At 55.8% G+C, this 14,764-nt stretch overlaps 4 protein-coding genes and 1 non-coding gene across 5 annotated transcripts; 2 read left to right on the forward strand and 3 right to left on the reverse strand.

Moving 5' to 3' along the window:
• Window positions 1-2,220: 2,220 nt before the first annotated feature.
• ColSpa_11386 (putative S-adenosyl-L-methionine-dependent RNA methyltransferase RSM22, mitochondrial) lies at window positions 2,221-4,157 on the reverse strand (the record flags this gene model as incomplete). Its single annotated transcript, XM_049277598.1, has 2 exons — window positions 2,221-3,937; window positions 4,000-4,157. 2 exons carry the CDS (start codon window positions 4,155-4,157, stop codon window positions 2,221-2,223), a joined length of 1,875 nt encoding a protein of 624 aa, XP_049133555.1.
• An 896-nt stretch (window positions 4,158-5,053) lies between these two features.
• On the forward strand, window positions 5,054-5,698 carry ColSpa_11387 (ubiquitin-conjugating enzyme E2 4; the record flags this gene model as incomplete). Its single annotated transcript, XM_049277599.1, has 4 exons — window positions 5,054-5,106; window positions 5,174-5,262; window positions 5,317-5,448; window positions 5,520-5,698. The coding sequence occupies 4 exons, from the start codon at window positions 5,054-5,056 to the stop codon at window positions 5,696-5,698; spliced, it is 453 nt and encodes a 150-aa protein (XP_049133556.1).
• A 1,231-nt stretch (window positions 5,699-6,929) lies between these two features.
• On the forward strand, window positions 6,930-7,010 carry ColSpa_tRNA_299. Its single transcript is given in 2 exon segments — window positions 6,930-6,965; window positions 6,976-7,010. It is a non-coding gene; the product is annotated as a tRNA-Gly (tRNA).
• A 2,804-nt stretch (window positions 7,011-9,814) lies between these two features.
• On the reverse strand, window positions 9,815-12,149 carry ColSpa_11388 (non-canonical non-ribosomal peptide synthetase FUB8; the record flags this gene model as incomplete). Its single annotated transcript, XM_049277600.1, has 2 exons — window positions 9,815-11,963; window positions 12,019-12,149. 2 exons carry the CDS (start codon window positions 12,147-12,149, stop codon window positions 9,815-9,817), a joined length of 2,280 nt encoding a protein of 759 aa, XP_049133557.1.
• Window positions 12,150-12,154: 5 nt separating this feature from the next.
• On the reverse strand, window positions 12,155-13,015 carry ColSpa_11389 (non-canonical non-ribosomal peptide synthetase FUB8; the record flags this gene model as incomplete). The annotated part of the gene is made up of 1 exon (XM_049277601.1): window positions 12,155-13,015. One exon carries the CDS (start codon window positions 13,013-13,015, stop codon window positions 12,155-12,157), a length of 861 nt encoding a protein of 286 aa, XP_049133558.1.
• Window positions 13,016-14,764: the final 1,749 nt, after the last annotated feature.

Below are 14,764 nucleotides of genomic sequence, written 5' to 3' on the forward strand. Positions count from 1 at the left end.
GCGGGTACAGCGCATCGACGGGCTCGCGGCAGTAGACGCACAAGAGCTGGGTCTGGGTGCGGCGGCAGCGGTCGCAGGTGCCGACGGCGCCGCCGAGGCGCGTCGCAGTGACGGACGTGTATTTCAGGGGCTCGAGCTGGGTTTCGTGAACGCGGCAGACGCCGGTCACGTCGAGGCCGCGGCCTGAAGCGACGAGGGCCTGGAGCTGCTCCTTCTTGCCCAGCAGGATCGGCGAGGTGTTGTGGGGTTGCTGCTGCTGATGCTGCGGCTGGTGGGCCTGGTGCTGTTGTTCGGGGTGGTGCTGCTGGTGGTGTTGCTGGATTGTGGTGGAGGTGTCGGCGATGCTGTAGGTCTCGTGGAAGTCATCCAGCGCCCCGGCCGCCTGGGTCTGCTGGAGCACATTGAACTTCATGATCTCGAGGCGGGCCAGGGGCTGGTTCCACATCTGCAGGATCTCGGCGTAGACATAGCGGTACGTGGCGTACATGTCGCTACGGGTGGGCTCGAGGAGCGGCGTCGTCATCCAGCCGTCGTCGTCGAATATGGTCTGGTCCTCCAGATGGACGGAGACGCCGATGGGAACGAGTGAGAAGAGCTCCTCGCGGTAGACCTCGTCATCCGAGAGAGAGGTGCGCGTCGTGCCCGAGTCGCCCATGACGGTCGAGTGTCCCCATGTGACGTTGCCGACTGCGCTGGGGGCGAGAGTGCTGAGTATCGTGTCTGCCGGACTGGGGCGTTTGCGGCCGTGGTTTGGAGGCGACGACGCGGCGGTTGTGGTTCCTGTCGCGACACCGCTGAAAGGGCGCGGGAAGTTGATCGCAAAACTCGACGCCAGCCCCGAATTCGCTCTCGACAGCGTCCTTCCGCTGGGCGAGGTCGATAGACTTGGTGTCTGATCGCCTTCGCCGAGATACTCCCTGACACCCTTGTTGGGCGGAGTCTCGCCGCAAGAGTACGAGTTCGAGCCTGGATCGCCAGCCCAGAGCACTTCTTCGGCGGATCCTTGCGAGCCGGAATAGCGAATAGGGGTGTGCAGCGTCCTTGGGGTGGTAATGGCAGAGTTCGTCTGGCTTCTCCCGTTGATGCTCCAGAGCGAAGCGTCAGTAGGGAAGTAATCGAGCGAGAACGCGGGAGTCTTCATGGGCAACGGTGTGTCGGGCTGTGTCAGGTGCGACTCGGCATATGCAAGGCTATCCTCAGTGAAGGCTTCACTGAAGATGCAAGAAAGCATGGCCAGCATCTGGATATCCGCCGTCTTCTCAAAGTACTCAAAGAGGTCGCTGATAAAGTTCCTTGCCAAGGGGTGGTTGCCCCATTTCACTCTTCCGTTGAAAACGGCCGTGTCTTTGCCGTTGATGTCTTGGACGCCTGGCGAGTCTTCGTGGCGGAACCGCGTCAGCGCATCGCGAGCAATGATCAAGATCGAGTTCTGGCGATGGTCCATGTTTGACAACTCTAGTGGAATGTCTTTGCGGAGGATCAGTGACAGGTAGCGCCAGATATCAACAAGATCCTGGCAGCCATGCTTCTCCGCAACCTGGGCGTTGTGCTCGCAGACCTGAGCCCCATCTCCAAATATGGCGTATTCTTGGGCAAACTCTTTCTTCGCGGGAAGAAGGTCTGAGGTGTCGTGAAGGGATATCACGTTCTTCGATTTGGCGCCAGGCCTCCTTCTAAGGGACCCTGTGCCCGTTCCCGTGCCCACACCCGTACCGCCACCACTCGACCGGATAGACCGGTTTTCGCTCCAAGTTCTCTTGAACCGATGCTGGGGCTGATACCACAAACTCATCTTATTGATTGACGTCGACTCCGAATCGCTTGACGACGAAGACCCCGTGGAGTCATCAGAGTCTGATTGGTCGTCTGTGGCGGACATCTCATCTTGGCCGTACCTCTTACCCGGCGGCGAATCGTGTGCCAGACGGCCGAAGCCGGCAAATACCGGTTCGCCCTTTGTTCTCTCTCGCAGCGGTTCAACCGAGGTGGAAAACAAGGCCCTAGCCTTCTCCTCCTTGGTCGGGAAGAAGCACACAAGCCGCCCGTCGTTGGAGAATCGAGCCCCGCAGAACCGTGGCAGCGGTGGAATCGTGGGCCTGTTATTTGGTGCGAGAGTGCTTTCGGCTTCGGCGTTGGGGGGCAACTCCTGTGACATGGACGCCGACCCACCCGCTGGTATGTCGTTCTCGTCTTCACTAGAGCTCTCGGAGCCCAGTCCATCTAGGGGTCGTCGAGGTCCTTGACGTTTTTGAAGAAATTCGTACTCGCTGCAAGGTCGATTTCGCCCAAGAGGTAGGAGAACGCAACGTCTAAGCAATTCTGCTTTCGCTCCAGGAACTGCTGACAAAGCTCGTGGATCTCGTGCTCAATCTTCCTATGCGTCCTCTCCGACATGAAGCCAGTCTTTTCGATGAAGAACCTCGGAGCTTTGACTTTGGGGTAGTTGGAAGGAATGTCAACAGTGACCTTGATGAAGATGGTTTCACCATGGGGGCCCCATGGACCATTGAGCGAGGCGTTGAGCGTCAGGTTGTCCATATCAATATGCTCCCACTTCACCTTGGGAAGCTGCATGCTGATGCGCAGGAACTCTTCCTGGATGGTCTCCGGATCTCCCCACTTGTCGTCGTCCATGTATCCAGGGCTGAACATGCTTGAGTCTTTCGAATCTGCCCTTCGGGGACTGTCGGTGGAGGCCTTTCTCTTGTTCATCATGATTCCCTTCATCCAGCCGATATGCGCCTGACTGCGGTCCATCTCTTTAGAGGCACTCTTAGCTTTCATGGAGGAACCTTTCCAAGCGGCACCAAGCTTAGAGTATGTAGTCGGCCCTGAGCGCATACCCAATGTCAGGGCGCTCTGCCGATATTGTGCGCTGTTCCGAGGGTCGCTCATCGTCGCACTCCTTCGGTCTCGGCTAACGCTGTCCTCAACCGTCCGGAACGTCTTGTAGGCAGCACCTTTGCGTGTAAGGACCAAATTTTTCCTCGCCGGCATTCCCTTGACGTAGCCCACGGCCTCGAGAATGGACGGGTCGACATGTTGTAACCGCAGCTCATTGTCCTCGCCCCAAGAGACCAGTTGGAAATCTCTCTCGTCCAAGCCGTCATCGGTTACGCCCCCTCTACTTCTCCACAAGAACTCCTTGGCCTTGTGGTTGCCGTGCCCAGGGAAGACCGCAACCGGTTCCGTCGGTCCATCGTCGGGATCCTTGGGAGGCGGTCGCGCGTCGTACAGATACAGATCGCCTGGTTCATTCTGAGGCATAGCCAGGAGGCCACAGCCAAAAGGGGTATGACGAGCCCGCCACACCGGGAACTCGGTGCGTATGACACGCTCTGGAACATCCTGGTCGCTGCCGTAGTCCCAAAACTTGATGTGTTTATCCAAGGAACATGTGACGATGCCCGTGGACCTGGTTCGGTTCCAATCAATGCCGTAGATCTTGGAGGTATGCGCGCTGATGGACTTCAGAGGCTCGCACGACCGTCGCTCGTCCCAGATGTGCAACCACCTGTCATGGGATGAGGCCAGAATGTGCGGGTCCTGACGGTTGTACTTGACTTGCGTGGCGCCGGCAAACCAGTCACAAAAGGTCAGCACAGGTTGTCTTGGGCGCCTGAGATCCCAGCAGTGGACGTAACCATCGACAGCGCACGACGCGAGCTGATCGGGATGATGTGCGGCCCAGTTGATGTCTGTGATGGCCCTGCTGTGACCTTGGAGGGAGTGCTCGATAGCTCCAGAGGTTGAATCGTCTCGCAAGTTGAGATTCCACACCAGTGCACGGTGATTAGCCGTGGAGACGACCCAGTAGTCGCGGGCTGCGAAAGGAGACCACTGAACGTCGGTGACAAGCCACGGTGAGCCATGGCTGCTGAGTCGGCGGGGAGGGTTGTATGGCGAGTCCAAGTCAATGATGGACAAGCCTTCGGGCCTGGCGGGTGTGTCAGTGTGGGCGAAAGGCAATTTGGTCGAGTATGGGACCAGATTACTCACGATGCCAATGCGACATCCCTACCAGAAGGTGAGATTGTCGCTGATCCCACCAATCCGGCCACATGGATCGTGCCGTCGGCGTCGAAGCTCTCACTATCAAAAGCAGACTTGATGGGCTTGCCCTTTTTGGGGGCGTCGAGCTGGTCGAAGTGCGGCATAGTGGAGGAGGTTATGGCTCAAATGAGAGAGACGCCTCATGAGGGCATCTGTTGGCGATACGTCTTTGCCATGATCCGATGGCAGCCGGGCGTAAAGTGTGCCCCAGCAGCAGGGGATGGTCCCGAGAGTTCTCCGTTTGCTGGTTTAATGAGCGACTCGATAACGCTAGCTGTTATTGAAGGTCTCGTCCTCGGTGGATGAGGCTCAGAAGCTCAATGCACGCGACAGGATCAAGCGCAGCTGAGCATCCTGGGCGGACGACGGTGCGCCCGTGGACTGTGGATGGACGGGACGACAGCTGCGGACCCACTATCGGATAATGTATCTTTGCATAGAAAAGGATAGCTGAGATACTTTACAGTCTGGCTTCCATCTCTATCCAATTACAAGGCACCTGAGCCATCGCAATTCCCCACTCCTCACCTGTTATCGGCACAGCGTCCGCTGAGTGTGTCATACCTACCTACCTCTGGCTCTGGCACCTCCCGCGGGGCAATTCCAAGCAAGGCTTTCCCAAGCACATGCCCACCATACCCGATCTCCCAGCATCGGGTCGCCTTTGCCTGCCTTGCCTTCGAAACACTCCACCAGACCCGAGTCCTCATTGCTTTTGTCGCCGCCGTTCCGTACACATCTCCCGGGCATCCGACTGCAATTACTTTGTGACTTGCCCTTTTTTGTCGGTAAAAGCAAACGACCGCACCCCTTGTATCCTTCTGGGGCCCTTGAAATCAAAGAACTCCCTCATTCACCACTCGCTTGACCCCGCCAACGGCCCGGCTGCTTGAATACCCACCATCTTGCGACTACCTCAGTTTTCTGGGGAAACACAAACATCCCTTTTCTTTCTTCCCATTCACACAGACCGCGAGATACAGAGCCCTTGTCGCCCAGCATGGCCTTGCCTAAGCGTATTGTCAAAGAGACCGAGCGTCTCATGGCCGAGCCGTACGACCCCCCAATCTCACCCCGCCATGGTTGTTGCGACATTTCGCTAACAAAGACCCTCTGCCAGTGTTCCCGGTATCAGCGCCGTCCCCCACGAGGACAACCTCCGCTATTTCGATGTCGAGATTCACGGCCCTACACAGTCGCCGTACGAAGGTGCGCATCTGCACATATACTCGGACTGGATTGCGAACTGACCAGGTGCTGCAGGCGGTGTCTTCAAGCTCGAGCTGTTCCTCCCCGACGACTACCCTATGACTCCCCCCAAGATCCGCTTCCTGACCAAGATCTTCCATCCCAACGTCGATAAGCTGGGCCGTATCTGCCTCGATGTTCTCAAGAGTGAGTAGCCCTTCAAGTCATTGATGTCACATGCGCACACAGAACTGACAAAGAACGCCTTCTCCCTACAGATAACTGGTCCCCCGCGCTCCAGATCCGAACCATTCTCCTCTCCATTCAAGCCCTCCTGGGCGCCCCCAACCCCGACGACCCGCTTGCCGCCGACGTAGCCAAGAGCTGGAAGGAGGACGAGCAAGCAGCCATCGCGACGGCCAAGGAGTGGACCACCAAGTTCGCTGTACCCAAGTAAAAAGGTAGAACTGGTGGCCAGGAGGCGATGGGGATTCCTATACGGGGGAGGGGACGACGGTGCGAGGAGGGTAGATATGCCAAGAGCCTAGGTGGACGTACGTTGCCTAGATTGAGCTTGGGTGGATCTTGCAAGACGACGACGGTTCTTTTGTCATACCATACTCTGGACTTTTTAGAGGGGGTCTGATTGGGACGATCCAGAACCCGGAGTTGCAAACTTGAGGTATGCATCGCGGTGGCTTTTCTGGTTGCGAGAGACCAATGCATTATGCCTTAACGAACTTTCAACTACAACGAGGATGGCTTTCTTTGACTACTCTGTCACATGACGCTTGGCGCTGGAGAGCGATGCTCCAAACCCATGTGAGGTATCAATGGTCCTGCCATGGAAAGCCAGTTACTTGGCTATAACAGCTTAGTTCGATGATCTTTGCTTGCTTCTTGCAGGAAGCCACTGAGGAATACAAACCATTGCCAAGCATGCCGGCAAGGCGACAAGGCGGCAGAGACCGCAGTCATCGAAACTGCTCGTAGACCTCAGCTGTTGCACCGCCGTCCAACTGACACGGTAACCAAGACGATCCATCTTCAACAGAGCCATAATGCTGATATTTTGTCGTCGCTATGGCATCATGGCTCTTCTCACAGAGTCTACAAATGCGGGCTTACCGTTTCAATCACACTTTACAAAATAACATATCTTAGACCTTCGGAGGGTGGTTTCTTCACACCCCCGGAAAGTCTGGTTGATCATACATGTATTTTGATACCAAATCCAGACTCGGCACCTGTTTGTATCTTTCGATTCGACATTGCAATGCCTCCCATGCTGATATGTTTGCGAGACTGAAGCCTCAAACTCGAGTACCATGGCAACCGCCTGGCAGACCTTTAATCAACTCATGAATAGTTGGGTCTGCCACCAAGTACGAATAGATGCAACGATGACCAGCGCCCCACTGCCATACTACACCTGTGATATCTAGGTGCTCATCTCACCGCTGCCGCTGCCGATCAAGAGCAACCTCGTCTTGTGGTGATGGGATATGACGAGATGATCATAATATCTGGTTGAAGGTAAACGGGAGAAGCGAGATGAAAAGGAAAGATCCGGCAGTAACATACCATCGTATCCCCCGGGCCCCATTGAATAAAATCATGGAGTAGCCCGCGGGGGCAGGCTTGGATACACTTCAAATACAGTATTTTGATCATCCCCATCATCACTAGCGCCGATGGTTTAGTGGTAAAATTCTCCGTTGCCATCCAGCAGCGTCGGGGAGCCGGGGGTTCGATTCCCCCTCGGCGCAATTAACTCTTTTGTCATTTCTCGACATTGTCTTTTGTCTGATGAAGGATATTTGCATCTCCTGTACTATCCTTCTTATTCATACTATTCTGATTCTCTGAAATAGATGTCGATTCTCCTGCAAAGTCAGATTGCTGGCCTTGACATCAAACCCGTGCAGATGAGTTTCCCCAATTATCCTAAACGTGACATCGTCATCGACGTTCCCCCCTTTTCCTTCTGGAGCTTCTGCCACACTCCTACGTAGAATGAAGGGCGTTCGAGCACCTTCCAAAAGCCACACCTCATCGGGCGGTGGTAGTTTTCGCGAGCTACTTCCGTTCCAGGCCACCTCCTCGTCCTCGCTCGACACCATTGCAGCGGGACCCAGCCCAAGCTTGTTGTCACATGTGGTGTAGAGACATCTGTGTCTGACATCTGCCCAAACATTGTGGTTGATGCAACCTGGTGAGATGCGTTCCAGAAATTCCTGGGCTTGGTCTGCCGCTTTACGAAGCTTCGAAAAGCGTGACAGCTGGGATGTGAGGGACTGCCCGTCAGGCCCTGGAAGATTCCAGTAACGATCCTCGCGTATCTCTTTGTCACTCGCCAAGCATACCCTCCTTGCTTGCTTCGAATTACCAATGCTGATCTCAGACCAGACCCTGGTGAGTCTTATGTCTGTCAGGTCACCGCCCCGAGCACAATTCTCAAAACTTTCGTAGAGTAGCACCGCTGCCAGGGCGTCCCAGAAACTGCTTTGAGGTTGGTTGAAGAGCCTCCTTTTTGTATCCAAGATTATGTTCAACACTGCAGGAAGAACAGCTCCCTTCCATTGTGATTCGCTTGCACTACCCGTGTTGCCTACGATGCCGAGTTGAGTGCCGTATAGGAAGAGAGAGGATCCGGCATGTTGCGGGCTTCGGAAACTACCGCTCCAAGCACCATCCTGAGAGCTGTTCAATGATTCAACGCGGGTACCGATTTCTGTAGTGATGCCCAGATACTTGTTCCACGAAGGGTCTTGGACTGGTGGCGTAGAGTAGTCCGGCACCCATGAGGGCAGCCCCTTGTAGTTCCGTTCAGTCTGGCATTCAACTTGTGAGAGTTGGAATGACAAGGGTATCTTCTGAAGTAGTAGAGCCGAAAACGAAGTATATAACTCTTCGACAATCTTCCCATAATCGGGAACAATAGGACTCGGTACGTCCTGGGGCAGTAGCGTTGATAGCATACCCAAACATCCGTAGAGGTGATCTCGATCATCCAAGAAGTGTGAAGAACGGAGGGACCTCACAATGAGACCAGCGCACATGAACCATGCAGTTTCGGAGTCGGGTTGCCATTTGCCGGCGCTGTCAAGTACGCTGGTCCGACCGATTGTGCCTGCCAGCACCGGGCGAATCTGACTGAGTTGGCGCAATTTATCGCCGACACCAAGAGCACTGCCGAATGTTTCGTACCCATGAGGAACTTTTGGTACATTTACTTTGACCTTTGGTAGATGCTCGTTCGGAACCGAGTGGTCAAAGTTGGAATCCGACTTATATCCGTGGTCCAACCACCTCGGCCGTGACTGTACAACCTGTGCGAAGTGTGGCATCAATGACACATTCCATTTTGATAGGTAAAGAAAGTGAGAGAAGGCCGTGAGCCGCTTCCAGATCATTGTCGTGGTCCCGCAAAGCACAAGCACGCAAGCTGGGTCCGCCATGGAGACCTCCTGCACCACCCAACCCCGGTCAAACCATCGGCGGCGTTTGATGAAGTTCATGAGTGAGATCCACGCCGTGGTCCACCGACTGCAGGTATCGGCGCCGAGCTCAGCAATCACCTCGTCCGACATACATAATGGGTCCTTCTCCAGATACCGGGCGACGAAGTCTGGCCTTTCCCGTGTCAGTTTCGCTAGTTGGGGGATGAACCTATCGTGGATCCACAGAGTGTTTGCGTCCGGCTCTCCTGGCCCCATCCAGACAACGACGTTCTTTGCGGAGCTGTAGATCCTGTGCATAAGGAGGACCTGATGCTGTTTTTCGTCGTTGTTGCTTTGGTTGATGCAAAACGCATCGATCCACATCGGGAATCCCTCTAGAAGCTTGGCAGGTTTAGAGGACAGCCTCGATGCCGCCTTCGTGGCGGATGCTGCGCCTTTCGCACCGGTGCTGCGGATAGAAAGAGCGTTGCCAAGAAAGCTGAACAGGTTCTCGGAGATTGTCATCAACTTGCCATCGCAGACAACCTCGAACGTCTTGCCCTCCCCCGGGTCGCTTCTGTCCCGGGTGTCGGCATACTCTGGTAGATGCCATGTGTAGGACAGCGCGATGAACTCTGGTTGGTCACTCAAGCGTGCTTCGGCCAAGGATAACAGCATCCCATGAGGCTGGCTTTCGTCTCGTGAGAAAGTCAGAAGGCGGATGGAATCGATTGTTGACAAGGCATGGTATTGATAGTCCGCAGTAGGTATACCCATCATGCTGTCTTGGGAGGCTCCTCGCGCTGTTGTTTGGCGAAACCGAAATGTGGCTCAAGAGGGGACAGGCTAGAGTTTACAATTGCCCTCTTATTTGACGCTGCGTTTTGTTCCACCAAAGGTGCAGCACAGCCACACAACGTGCATTCTCACCATCGCGTTGTTGCTGACACCCCAGACTGGATCAACCAGTCAGATCTCGACTGAGTGTCAAGTAAGGCATACTCGTGTGGCTATGCTCATGCATAGGACACAAAGATCACAGGACTTTGTAGGTAAAAGCTCAAATAGATTTATCATAATTACAAGAGTCATTAGTGTAGTCATCTCAATCTGCTCTGCTCAAAATCCGTCTAAAACCCCCATTGCCTGCACCAGTTTTGCATCAACTCCGGCGTCACAGCCTGCATCTCCTTCATCGTCTTGCTGCTCTTCATCGTCCGCTCCATCGAGAGCTCGACACCCTCTCCTCCGGCTGACGCCAGACCCTGGTAGAAATCAAGCAGCTTGATGCCCGGGTTCTTGTCCATGTCGTCGGTGGAGCTGGCGCTCTTCTCCAGGATCTGCACCCACTCCGTGAAGGGCACAATCTTCTGGATGCTGTCGCCGTAGTAGGACTTGACAGCCTCGACGAGCTTCTCCCAGGGGACTGTGCGGGGGTTGACGCCGTGGAAGTAGCCGTTGACGTTCTGCAGGGGCACGGGGGCGGCGATGCCCGACACCTCGAGGATGAGGTTGGCGATGCCCTCGATGGGGGTCCAGTTGACGGTCGTCATGCCGCCAAGGTCCTTGGGCAAGACGCCGAGGTACTTGGAGCTGGCAATGATGGTCGGCAGCCACTCCTGACGGTTCCAGACGCCGTCCTTGGAGAAGGGACCAGCGACCTGGCCGACGCGGACGATGGCCGTGGGCACACCAGATCGCTGGGTTGCCTCGTCGAGGATGAGGGAGCTGACCATCTTGGAGCGACCGTAGCCGGTGCTGGGAAGAGACAGGTCCATGAGTCTCTTCTCCGGCACGGGGCCAGGGCCTTGCCAGGCGTCGACGGTGCCGATACTGCTGATGAAGATGATGGGCACGTTCTTGGTCGCGCGGAGGGAGAAGTCGACCCAGTGACGGACACCGCGAATGTGCGGCTCAAAGGTCTCGACCGAAATGTTGAAGTTGACGGGCCAAGCGTTGTGGATGACGCGGTCCGTCTCCTTGAGTAGTCTCTCGTACACCTCGGGCTCGAGGCCGAGATCGCTCTTGGACATGTCGACGCAGAGGAACTCGGCCTTCTTCCAAGAGGTTGCGAGGCCGCGCTCGGCGCTCATCTTGACCTGGCGCTTGCCGCTGTCTTCGCTGCGGTTGAGGCAGACGACCTTCTTGACTGCGGGGTTGGACTCCATGAAGTCAAGGAGGTAGGAGCCCAGGGCACCCGTTGTGCCTGTGACCAGAACGGTTTGGCCCTGGTCGGCAGGCGCGGGCTTGTTGCCGGGGTTCTTGGGAAGATCGCTGGTGTACTTAGAGAGCTGCGCCTCCATGGCGTGGATGTCGTGGTTCGCGCCGTCGCCGTTCTCGGTCGTGGTGTCTCTGCTCACACGGTCCATCAGGTACGCGGCGAGCTGGCGGGGCGTGGGATGGGCGTAGATGACTCTAGTGGCGATGGCGTCGGCGGTGATGTTGGCACCGGCGGCCTCGAGGCCCTTGCGGAGGAGACGGGAGGCGTTGATGACCTGCATGGAGTCGATGCCGGCGCTGAAGAAGTCGGAGTCGGCAGAGAGGGGTCTGCTGCCGAGAGTCTGCTGGAAGAGCTTCTCGATGGAGTCGATCATGGTCTGCTCAGAGGTGACGTCAATGTTCACGGAAACAGAATCGGCACCCTCCTCGGCCTTGTTGTACCACTCGTCAATCTCGTCCTTGTACAGCTTCAGAGCCATGGGACGCTGGATGGTGCCCTTTCCAGCGCGGGGGAACGGCTTCTCGGGCTTGGTAACGCCGATGAAGGCGCGGCCGATTTGGCCGTGGGCGACAGTCTCCTTGTTCGCCTTGACGACCAGGGGCCAGACGTCGTCGATGAAGTTCTCGATTTCGTCTTCCGACGTGAGGGGCTCGGTCGGCTCGAGGATGAGGAATGGCTGGAAGCGCATGGCACCGGCGACGACGGCACCCTTGACTCGAGGGTGGCCTGTGACAATCTCCTCAATAGTGACGGGGTTCAACTTCTCACCGTTGGAGAAGACAATGATGTTGTCGGAGCGGCCGTAATATGTCCAGTGGTTAGGGATTGTCGGGTGCTTGCGATACAGGTCCTTGGTGTTGTACTCTTTTGCGTCAGGGAACGTGTAGAAGATGCCCTGAAGGGGGTCCTCCTTGGCCTTTCGAACAAGTACTTGCTCGTAGACGCCCTCTTCTTCGCCGCTGGCCGGGCGCCAGTCGACGCCCAGTCTCTCGGAGTCGATGATGAACCATTGCCACAGATCCAGGTTCTTCTGGAAGAAGTATGGCAGAGGTGCAGCCCTGCGTCGGATGTCAGCTTTCTATATTAAAGGATCAAAAAGTACGAGAAACTTACTCGGTAAAGGCGATAACACTCGTAACAACAACACCCTCCTTGACCAGCTTGTTTCCGGCTTCGCGAGCAAGGTTTCCACCGCCAAAGTGGACGCGCTTGAATTTTCTAAGGGCCGCAACACCCTCGGGCATGTGGCTCATCTCCTCCAAAATCGCAGGGGGAGAATGACGTTGTCGACGTTGGCATACTGAGCAGCGTCAATCACCGTCTGAGGCGTCAGAGGCCGATCCAAAAAGCCAAGAGCGACGGGGCGGCCAAAGAAAATAGTAGCGAAAATCGACATGTAGCAGCCGGCGGCGTGGAAAAGGGGCATCGGCAGGAAGATTCGGCTGCCTTGCATGATGGATTTCATGCAGTTCTCGGAGCCCATGAAGTCGTCAAGGTTGTGGAAAGCGTCGGCGACGGCGAGCATGCCGACGCGGGCGACAATGGGCTTCGGCAGGCCCGTGCTGCCGCTCGTGTGCAAGACGACGACGGGGTCGTACTGTGCCTCGTCGAACGTCTTGTCGTAGGGGAAATGGGGGACCTCCTCATCGGCCAGCCAGGCGTCCGCGGAGCTGACCATGATGGCGTCCATCTGGCGCTCTTCCAAAAGAGGCTGGATGACATCCTTGTATGATGAGTCGAAGCAGATGATGTTGCAATCCGTCTTCTCAAAAAGGTTCATCTGTCCCTCAAAGGAGTTTCTTGGGGAGATCAAGAGGGCCTTGTATCCTGCCTTAATACAGGCAACGGTGATGATCATATATCGTGCATCGTTGGGTCCGATGTAGGTGAGCGTGGGGAAGCTTCCGGGTTCAGGCTTGCCGCGCTTGTCGATGATCCTATGGGCTATCCGGTTCACGGCGTTGGCGATTTGCTTGTATGTGATGGGCTTCCAGCCATCCTTGGGGTCGGAGGAGCGTGGGACGGAGAAGAACTCCTTATTGGGTTCTGACCTTGCGGTCTCGTCGATAATTTGAGGAATCAAGCGCTTGCCATACTGGGGTTGTGCCATGCTGAATGAGGTACTACGAAATGGTATAATGCTGAGGGAGTAGTAGTTTCAAAATATGAGAGTACAAGGCTCTAGCGATGATGATGTAGGGATTTGAGGGCGATACTAGATGTGAGACTGTGGAATAAGTGCTTTTCAATATTGAGTTCATGGGGTTAATCCAGAGTGTTTATATCCTGCTGCGAAAAGTTCTCCCCCTCACCAAGCGAAGCTTTGGCCCCAGCACCGCCGCGGCATTTTCCATGATGCCCAAGTCCGTTCATTAGGACGTAACTCGGAGAGGTTGAGACGACGACGTCATGCCCACATGGCTGCCAGTTCCACCGTGCTGCAACAGCTCCCGAGCCGCTATCGGTCGGTCGGCGCTCAAACGGTGCGCCGGCGCCGCGAGTGGGGAAGCAAGTGAAGGCTTGGTTTGAGCTCATTCTAGACACGACCGGTCTTTGAGTGGCAGGATCGGTCGTGTCTAGAAGCGAGCCGCGAATTTGCTTACCCACCTCGCACTGGCAGCTCTGGGAAGCAGGTCGGCTGTGGTACGGACAATGTGGGGGGGCGAAACGACGGAGGACGGAATTCGGCCGCTAAAGGTTGTACGGGGAAGGGGTTCCATCTCTCTATTGTCGCGGGATTGCGAGAGCGCACTTCGGGTGGCATCCATGCTGCCAGGGAGACCAGATGGAGCCTTTCTAGAAGTTCGTCCATGACACATCCCGGTTTGATAGGCCCGGCTTCACCGTTCGGAACCTGTCAGGGCCCTGATTATGCCTCACAGGTCTCTGTCGATGTCACAAACGCTCACGGGGTGGATCCAAGTCAAGCTTTGTTGCTAAGACGGGCCGTGATACCCGCTTTTTGCCTCGGAGGGCTCGGAGAGAACTTGGCTGGGCTGTGGGAACGTAAGATAGGCACGCCCAGTCTCTTCGTCTAATCAGGATCCCCTCCCAAGGTGCCTAGGCATCCCCACAAGTCTGCCCCGAGTGACGTTCCCTGACTGTGTGGCAAGGGGGTGGCAGAATATTGGATCGGGGAGAGAAAGCAAGGGGGGCGGAATTATCGCCTGGACGGCACGCACGTATGCATGCATCACTGATCAAGAAACAATGGAGAGGCACGAGACGTACCGTAGGGCGGCTAGGCGGGCGGGAAGCGGTCGGCATTTGGTGGTGCAGGGGGTCAGATTGATTTGCAGATCTGTCTTCGACCTGGGGTCTATACTATGTACGCTAGGACAGCCACTCGGAGCTTCAAAGGCTTTCGATAGGATCATCTGAGTTTGGAGCCAGGGCGGAATTGCTAGCTGCGTCAGCAACTCGTGCCTCAGCGGCCGCCCCTAAGGTCAGAGTCCAGGAGCAGGTAGAAACCTGGCCATCGCTGGACATATTTGATTAAAGTTTCCGTATCCCGTTCTGGTCTGAACCATTGCTATATCCCTTTCGTTCTCCTGCTGCTCACTTCTCGGCAGGGAACCACGGACAGGGAGTTAGGGTGATGGAAGGTCTTTGGAAGCCGGGATTTTACATTGACTGAGATAAAGAACAGTAGGCCTTGCACCTGGGATATCTACTTTGGGTCGTCCAAGTTTATGAAAAAGCCTTCTGTGCAGATCATGGACTTTCGATGTAATCCGCATTGAAGAGGAAGTGGCCAATGATTCGCCAGCCCTATCCAGCTCTACCCAGCGGCGTGAGCTTAGGGGCGAGTCCGAGACGTGCGTCGTCGCTCTGTCATGACTCGTAAGTCTGATCCAAC

Source organism: Colletotrichum spaethianum, assembly GCF_022836535.1.
Source record: "Colletotrichum spaethianum MAFF 239500 DNA, contig46, whole genome shotgun sequence".
Classification (NCBI taxonomy): Eukaryota; Fungi; Ascomycota; class Sordariomycetes; order Glomerellales; family Glomerellaceae; genus Colletotrichum; species Colletotrichum spaethianum.